This window comes from Cyprinodon variegatus, unplaced genomic scaffold (assembly GCF_000732505.1).
Source record: "Cyprinodon variegatus isolate N-32 unplaced genomic scaffold, C_variegatus-1.0 Scaffold559, whole genome shotgun sequence".
Lineage (NCBI taxonomy): Eukaryota > Metazoa > Chordata > Actinopteri > Cyprinodontiformes > Cyprinodontidae > Cyprinodon > Cyprinodon variegatus.
Window position 1 is genome coordinate 218025 of NW_015151012.1, and position 8883 is coordinate 226907.

Sequence of the window (8883 nt, forward strand, 5' to 3'; positions counted from 1 at the left end):
TTTTGGCCCCATAGGTTCAGTTCAATCTATATTAACCTGTGTTAAATTTTGATTTAGAACAAAAATAGACCTAGTCAGTATTTTATTTTCTTTTTCCATGAAAAGTGAGCAAAGGAGGAAAAATAAAGCTATTTTTGTGCGTGGAGCTTTTTTAATGAATAGTTATTAAAAGTTATTTTGTATCAATTGAAGTAACGTCTTAATTCAACTTTTTTTCTCATTATTTAAAAGTAGAACATGTTGTTTTTATTTCACTTAAATACAGGAGTTAAATGAATCTTTTTTCACTCAGGCATGTGTACTTTTACTTCAGTAAAGACTTTTAGTACTTTTGACACCCATAGTTCTATGGTTGCATCAATGTTCAGGTTTCTCCTAACCCTAACTCTACCATTATAACTAGAATATGCTATAATTTAAACCATTGCATCGTAGCTCTGCCTGTATGTTTAGGTTCCGGTAGGACGTTGAACTTTAACCTTTACCCTTTTTCTGTTTGATAAAAATATTATTGAAATGTCACAATAACATTGTGAATACTGTTTCTGCATTCAAGCTTGTTCTCAAAGTAATTCTCTAAAATAGGTGTGAACAATTTTGCAAGCTGATTTATTATTTATTTACGTGTACGTGTAAAAAATTATTTTTTACCATTTGGAAGCTACTCATCATATAAATGTAAAGGTGTTAAAAAAGACTGACAAATATTTTAATGTCTCTGCCAGCAAGGGTGAAACAAACAGCTATTAGCTTTAGGAGGCAATAACTTTTACACATTCCTGTTTGGATAGCCTTTAGAATAGATAAAAATGCTTATTTTAAACAGCTTTCTTGTATTTACTCTGGTTATGGTCCTGCAGTGTTTAATTTTGTTTGATGATTTGAAACATGTTTTTTTTTTTTTTAGCAAAAATAAAGTAAATCTGTCAGGGAGCAAATACTTTTTCACCTCCCTGTGTTGCAATTTCTAACTTTGCTTTCTGCTGTTGCTGATCACCTGACCTCAAAGCACACTCAAATAAAAATAAGTCATATCTTTCAAAACCCTGCTGGCAAAAACTTCAACCCTGCCCTGCCCTGTTTTTTTTTTGTTTTTTTTGTCAGAGTGTAAGTAAAGGGAAATACATGCAAGTGCATCTTTAAAGGAACAGATAGCATTAGCCTTGTATTGTGTACATATTTAAATATTCAACTTAATAGAAATAGAAATATTGCTTTCTTTCTTGTTTTTTTCTCTTAATATAGAATGGTTTTATCTAATGCTAACTTAGTACTTTTTTTGGGTAAAAAAAACTGTTAGACCTTTATATTTAGGAAAAGGCCAGAATGTGTGGGAAATGTTCTTGTGTTTTTTAAAAATAAATTCACTACAAGTTTTTAAATTAAAGAACAACTTCACAAAGCATGCCACACTAATTTCTAAAGCTCAGTCTTCTTCCCTTACCTGAAAAAGCAGTATTTATCTTAAAAACCAAGATTCACCGTAACAGACCCTCATACAGTCCTGCTCACCATCGTTGGCACCCCTTCATGTTTGGCATAGTTGAGTGAATATCTTCAGAAATAAATGGAAATGTTCAAAAGTTATATCAGCAAGATCTTTCCATTTAAACTCCAAAATAATTGAACAAAAACAGTTACCATTTCAACACAAATATTTTCATTCCAAAGGACAAAACAGAAAACCAGCATGTGCACTAATATTGACACCCCTCTCTAATATTTGGTTTCACAGCCTTTGGCAGCAATGACAGCCTCCATAAGCTTCTTGCACTTCTCTCTTCTTTTGCAATCTGCAATAGCAGATTTCAGCTCTACCCAAAGATTTTTAATTGGATTGAGATCAGGACTCATTGCTGGCCATTTTAAAACAGCCATTTTTTTCCTCTTTCAACCATGCTGCGTGCTTCTGGAGGTGTTCTTTGGGTCATTATTTTGCAGGAAGACCCTGGATCTTTGCCTCAAACCAAGTTTTCTTACACTGGGCAAGACATTTCACTCTAGAATTTCTGGATAATCCTCTGATTTCATGATGCCTGTGATACGGTCAAGGCCTCCAGTACCAGATGCCGCAAAGCAGCCCCACAGCATTATGGATCCTCCACTATCCTTGATTGTTGGTATGGTGTTCTTTTCTTTAAAGGCCTCATTACGCCGCTGATAAACATACTGTTGGTGTGAATTAACGAAAAGCTCCACTTTTGTTTCATCTCCAGGTTCTCTTTTGCAAAGACCATTTGTTCTTTTTTATGTCTTTTCTTTAGCAACAGGGTCTCCTTTGGCCTCTGTTTAGTGTGCGGCGTATGGTACTTGCTGAAACAATCACACCAGACTGCTCCAGGATGGCTCTTTAGATGTTTGACGTGGTGTTTTTTCCATCATTCGCACCAACCGTCGAAGACTTCTGTCATAAATTTTCTCTTCCACCCACGTCCAGGGAGGTTCTTGACAGTTCCATGCCGCGAAAACGTCTTAATAACATAAGGTACCGTTGAAACATGGATACCAAGGTCTTTGGAGATGGCTTTATACCCTTTGGAGTTCTTGTGCTTACAAATAATAGATTTCTGGTGTCCTCAGACAGCTCCTTTGTCTTTACCATTGTCACATGTGAAGATGGACTAACAGGTGCCTTTTAAAGTACCTACATGATCGTTTATTGGTTAATTCATGTCACATGTGTGGAGGCAGTTCATCACAAGTGATCTTCATTTGTGATTTGCAACAGGTGAGCCCAATTTGGTTTTGATACTGATTTGCAGCAAAGAGTGTCAATACCATTGACATGGTAAACATTAGGTTTTTCTTTGTTTTCCTCCCAGTGATTATATTTTTAAATCTGTTTTATCATTTGCTGTTTTGCATCAAGCACAAGCTATCAGCAGTAAAACGTTTTTTCAGTTGATGAATTTCCTTCAGGAAATATTCCATTATATGTACTTAAACTTTAGGGGTGCCAATAATGGTGAGCAGGGCTATATAAAAGTGGTTTCATGTGGATTTAATGCAGGAGATATGGAAAAATATTTGAATATAAAACCCTTTACTACAAGAGGTGAAATCATTTCCGTGGCCTGTGATCTCATGACTTTGTGTGTTATAACTATGTTCTTCTCTATTACTTTTTTATTGAGTTGCTGAATAAAAAAATAAATATGTCTTAGCAAAAGACAAATGACTCCTTGAATGTGAATGTGAAAAAAAAAACAAGTTAACACAGATAATAATCAAAAAACAATTTTAAATGTAATTTAATGTAGTTTAACTTTTCTTATCTCATTTAAACTGTCTTATTTTCATATATTTAGTCCTCTTTGTACCTGTAAGCTTTCTCCCGGTCAACTTGTTTTTGCCTCTGTTACACCAGAATGTTCCGATTATAGGACAATTACAGTATATTTCTATTCTTTGCTCTTCTATTCTGTTCTATTCTATTCTATTCTGGTCACTAACTTAAACATGTTGACATAAAAAAGTAAGAAATTTTCTTTCCTGAAACTTGACCAAGAAAAAGTACAGCCCTGCTTTATTGACGGTCTATTTTTGGATCCTTGTTGTCGACCTTTAAACAAATGAGTTTGCCTCGTTATAAATCTTTCTACACGTTTGACACCTCAGTCTCAAATACAGGTTAACATTTATCTTTAATACTATCAACCAGGTCAACTAAAAGCATGGGGAGGATTTGCTGTCGCTGACCCAGAGGCCCCACACTCAGTGTTATTAATGACCTTCAACAAACAGAGAAATGACAAGATGTACTAAAAAAGTGGGAACTTTGATTTTCCACATGGCGACATGTTATGCCTCCAGATTATTCCGCTTAGGTGATGACATTGTTCTTAAAAGCTGGGTGTGACACTAGGTGAATGTGTCCTCTTGTCCTGTGGCCTTGAGATGTTCAAATCGATTCAATAAAACCATTCTAGAACCTCTTGAAACCACACCTTATCGTGAATTACATGTTTAACACCAAAAAAAGCACAACATTTGGTCTGTGTAAGGAACACAAAATAGCAGAGTATCAACTATTGCTGATAATATTTGTTTGATTGTTCAAGCTGCCCTAAAAAATCATGCAAAAGGAAACCTGTTCGTTGTTTTGATAACATCGATAAAAATCAGCAAGTCATCAACGTAAATATTCACCTACAGGTGAAAAGTAACATATTAGAGGGAAAATAAAATAAAAAAAAAGACATTAAGGTTGAGTGTCGACCATTGGACCTTGAGAGTGAGCCGATAAACACCTGTTCAGTTTCAGGGGTGTAAAATAAAAAAAAAAAAGGAGATAGGGTGTGTGAGTTGGTGTGTGTGTGTGTGTGTGTGTGTGTGTGTGTGTGTGTGTGTGTGTGTGTGTGTGTGTGTGTGTGTGTGTGTGTGTGTGTGTGTGTGTGGGAGAGAGGAAGACAGAGGGAGAGGGTAGGGGGAGGAGAAACAGGCAGTCATATAAATGATTATACATATCTAAGGACCCACACACATCTCACACAAGCTATCGTCAGCAGAACTCACTCATTTGGGAGCTCATTTCTTTCCCTCGAGACAAGCAAGAAACATACGTGGATCTGAGTATCTGTCTTTGTTTTCTTATTACCCTAAAAGTTGGACTTAAGGAGGCTGTCATGGATCCAATTGTGGAAGTAGTGGCTTTGATACTGGGGTTTGTTGGGTGGGTGATGGTTGGGGTGGCGCTGCCGAATCGTTACTGGAAGACATCCACGGTAGATGGGAACGTCATCACCACCTCCACCATATATGAAAACTTGTGGATGTCCTGCGCCACCGATTCCACTGGGGTCCACAACTGCAGGGAGTTCCCCTCACTGCTTGCTTTGAGTGGTAGGTTGTTGTTTTTTTACCTTAAAAAGATGCAGCGGCAGATATTTACTCTGCTAATTCGCATTACCAGTTACTTTTATTTCAAAGGATCTATATAAAAAATTTATGTAATGAGATGTAGACGTTAAATGATAAGAAGATTTTATAGGTGTGAGGAAACTATAAAAAATAAACTATAAAACTTTCCTCCGTAGCACCACGTGGAATCAGGACTAAATTTGCTCTGTTTTTTTTCTTTTCTTCTGGTTTATTCATTAAGGTTACATCCAGGCTTCCCGTGCCTTGATGATTGCATCCATAGTGTTGGGCACCTTTGGTCTGGTGGGGGCACTCATAGGAGTCCAGTGCTCGAAGGCAGGAGGAGAAAACTATGTTCTCAAAGGGAGGATTGCAGGCACCTCCGGGGTGCTTTTTATGCTGCAAGGTAGTAAAACCTCCAACAAAATAAATATATTTAATAATGTCCTTCCAAGAAAACTGCTGTCTGATTATGACACTCTTGATCCGCTGCTCTATAAAAAGTGGAGATAAAGAAACTTATCTAAAAAGATAATAACTCTGGATCAGGTTTTATGGCATTTAACATAATTTTTTCATATTGCTCTCACTGATTTCCTTAAAGAACAATGTTTAATAGTCTGGCGGCTCTCTAATGATTTTTTTTATATTCTATGAAAAGGCCTTTGCACCATGGTCTCTGTATCGTGGTATGCCTTCAATATCACCCAGGAATTCTTTGACCCCTTCTACCCGGGAACAAAGTAAGGTGCTACAGAGGAGGTGTTTAACGGTTACATAGCTGAACTTTTAGACAGAGCGTGGTTTGATGGTTTGCTTTCCCTGTCTTAGGTATGAAATAGGAGAAGGACTCTACATCGGCTGGTGCTCGGCTGTGCTCGCCATCGCCGGAGGAGCCTGCCTCACATGCTCTTGCAAAATAGGCAGAGAGGAAAAATAGTGAGTTCCACTTCATTTTTTTTTAACATTCAGTGCAGCTGAAAAAACAGGTATCTGCTAAGTATGAAATCGCACTTTGACTAGGCCATCGACCAATGCGTTGTTGATTAACAGCAAATTTTTTTTTTAAATCATAGCTTCTTTTATTGCCTAAAGATAGACCAGCATGTTTGAATGGCTGTCTACTTGGCATAACATTGTGAATTATCCTATGAAGGGCATCTTTTCTGGAGGTTTGAGGCAACGTTTTAACAAACACAGAACAATAAAACCCAATTAGAATTTATGGCAACACCGCAGAAAGGTTTCTGTAATGTTGAAATACATGAAAAAAGTTTTTTTCATTTGTTTGGCCCTTAAAAACAAGAAAAGTAAATATAGTATTCCATCATATTTGGTTAGTTTTACTACTGAAAAGAAACAAACATCTATGATTCAAACATGTCCAGTCAAAGGTATAGTGGAGGATGTTCTTTTTCTGGGTGGAGCATCAAAATAAGTGGTCCTCCTAACTGTCAATAATTCTGGTGATACTAGGACGTCCTACGTGCTCATCCCCATTTTCATTGACCTATGGTGAGTCTGATGCAGCGGAAAAATTGCAAATCTTCTTTTGGAAATTAAGCTGTATGATCGATGAGAACAGCACCTTTTAAACAGAGCATGCACAAGGAGAAATGGGCTCGTGCACGCTCTCACTCGTGTATAATGGGTGTTTCCTCTCGGGAGAGGGTACAGGGTTGTGCATGTGCATTTTTTTTTTTAAAGCAGAGAGGGCGAGTCTTTTCAAAAATTTTAAGAAAATCCTCCACTATACCTTTAAGTACCCTTATATTATTTCATAAAAAGGAAAAAAAAGAAGTATACTAAATAAAGAAATGACTCACATAGTTTTCAACAGGCTGACATAAAGTAACAAAAAATGCAATCTGTATCTGTAGATTTCAAGTCAAACAGAAAAAATGTTAAATCCACCTTTCCAATGGCCTTTAAGTAAAAAAAGTATTTTTTTTTTTTTATTTTTTTTTTTTTAGAATATCAGTGAATTTTGTGGATAAAAAAAATAAAAACAAAGGTAGCGTTTAAAGCTGTAGAGATCTGACCCCTACCTAGAGTTAAACTGACAGTTAAACAGTGGCTCTAAACCGCTAGCGTTTAGCGCCACCTAGTGTTTTGGAGAATGAGAAAGTCAGAGATCCATCATGAAATATGTTTTTTTTTTTTTCTTAACCCAATTAATGCAATGGTAAGAGAAATACCAACTGGAGGTTTCATAGAAATTCAAAAGAGCCTTTAGCAGTCAGGTTCAGGTATTTCAAAACAACTAATAATATAATCATTAAATGAAGAATAAGGTCTGAGAAATATTTCTAAATCTAGCAATATGACAGAAACAGTGGACATTTCAATCTTAATGAAGAATGACCAGTTTTCAGAAAACAAAAACATCACATGAGCCCAACGCCTCACGCTAACTATCCAGCAGAGTGGTGAAAAAAATTATTATACAGGACATTTTGGTAACAGCCCTTTATCTGAAGACATAAAGATTAACCTTTTTAACCAACCAGTTGATAGGTCTATTTCTGCAAAACAAAAACAAGAACAGTGTGTACATCTATTCCTCTAAAGACGTACAGTGCATTACTCACAACCATCAACTGTATTTTGTTTTTGTTTTTTGCAGCCCGTTGCCTTATCAGAGCAGAGGAACCGTGTACTCTGGAGCTGCACCAAGCAGGAGTGCAGCAGCCAGCACTTATGGACGAAACGCTTACGTCTGAGCTGGATGGGATTTATCTGCTGTTTTTATCACCTCACTGTTATTCATGTATATAAACTGTTCATTGTTTTACATTTTGTGCAGTCCACAGCTCACAGTGGGCACTAAGTCAGTACCACTCTGATGTATATAGTCCTAATCTCTAGAGGAGTTTCCTGTACAAATATCCTGATCATTGATAAGACTGATAACACTGTGAATGCTGTACAAAGCTATTGAATTTTTGCTTTCCATCGTGCTGCCACACAGGCTGAGTCCTTTCAGCGATTTTTGTTCATATTTCCCTGATAAAAATCAACATGAGGATGTTTACTTAAAGATTAAATCATGCTTTAATTGGCATAAATAAGAACAGAAATTTCTGAGGTCAAAGGAGAGAAGATGAACATTTATTTTTGGTTTTGTTTTGTACAGTTTTGTAAAGTAAGATAGGATGGGAAACAGATTATTTTTGTTTCAATTTGAATGTTTTTTACAACTTAACAAAATAAAAAGTGTAACGTTTGATATTGTAGCTTCGATTTATATGGCTGTGAGCACAGGGAGTTGACACGCTGATATTTTTTACAAGAAAATATTTCCACAGACATAAATAAGTTATTTTTATTTGTAGATTAATACTGAATTTATCAAAATCAGCTAGTATTATAGACATGTGTTCTTTTGATCATCTATCTTCTGATCTCCTTACTTGAGTTAAATTTCTATTCATGTTCTTTTACATTGGCTTCATAAAACTGATAGATTCGACTCTTATAAGTTCTCACAAACACAGATACGACTATTATTAAAAGCTTTTATTTCAAACATCAAATTCAAACAAAAGATAATTTTGAAATTTAAATACAGAGGGTTTTCATTATGTGTGTAAAATCAAGTTGATTAGTGGTTACAGTAACTGACAGTCAGCACAGGACAGTAGTTTCTAATGACGAAAGCTGTGTATGTTTTGTCACTCATACGCCACTGTGTGGCATCCGATGAAGGAGTTAGCTAACTGGAGGGTTATCGGTTCCAAGCCCTGCCTCCTACTTTCAGTGATGTTATGTCCTTTGGCAAGACACTTCACCTGGATCGCCTACTGATGGTCGAAAAGACCGGTGGCGCCAGTGTACGGCAGCCTTGCTTCTGTCAGTGTGCCCCAGGGCAGCTGTGGCTACAGTGTAGCTTGCCACCATCAGTGTGTGAGTGAATGGATGAATGACTGAATGTAGTGTAGATGTAACGGGCTTGGACTGGACCCAGAATTCAAACCAGCACAGGTCAGTGACGTTTGAAACAAGCTTTATTAAAAAAATTAC

At 36.6% G+C, this 8883-nt stretch overlaps 1 protein-coding gene across 1 annotated transcript; it reads left to right on the top strand.

The window, feature by feature from the left end:
• Window positions 1–4490: 4490 nt before the first annotated feature.
• cldn15 (claudin 15) lies at window positions 4491–8082 on the top strand. The gene is made up of 5 exons (XM_015391763.1): window positions 4491–4842; window positions 5102–5266; window positions 5522–5603; window positions 5692–5799; window positions 7487–8082. Exons 1-5 carry the CDS (start codon window positions 4626–4628, stop codon window positions 7581–7583), a joined length of 669 nt encoding a protein of 222 aa, XP_015247249.1. The 5' UTR covers window positions 4491–4625; the 3' UTR covers window positions 7584–8082.
• Window positions 8083–8883: the final 801 nt, after the last annotated feature.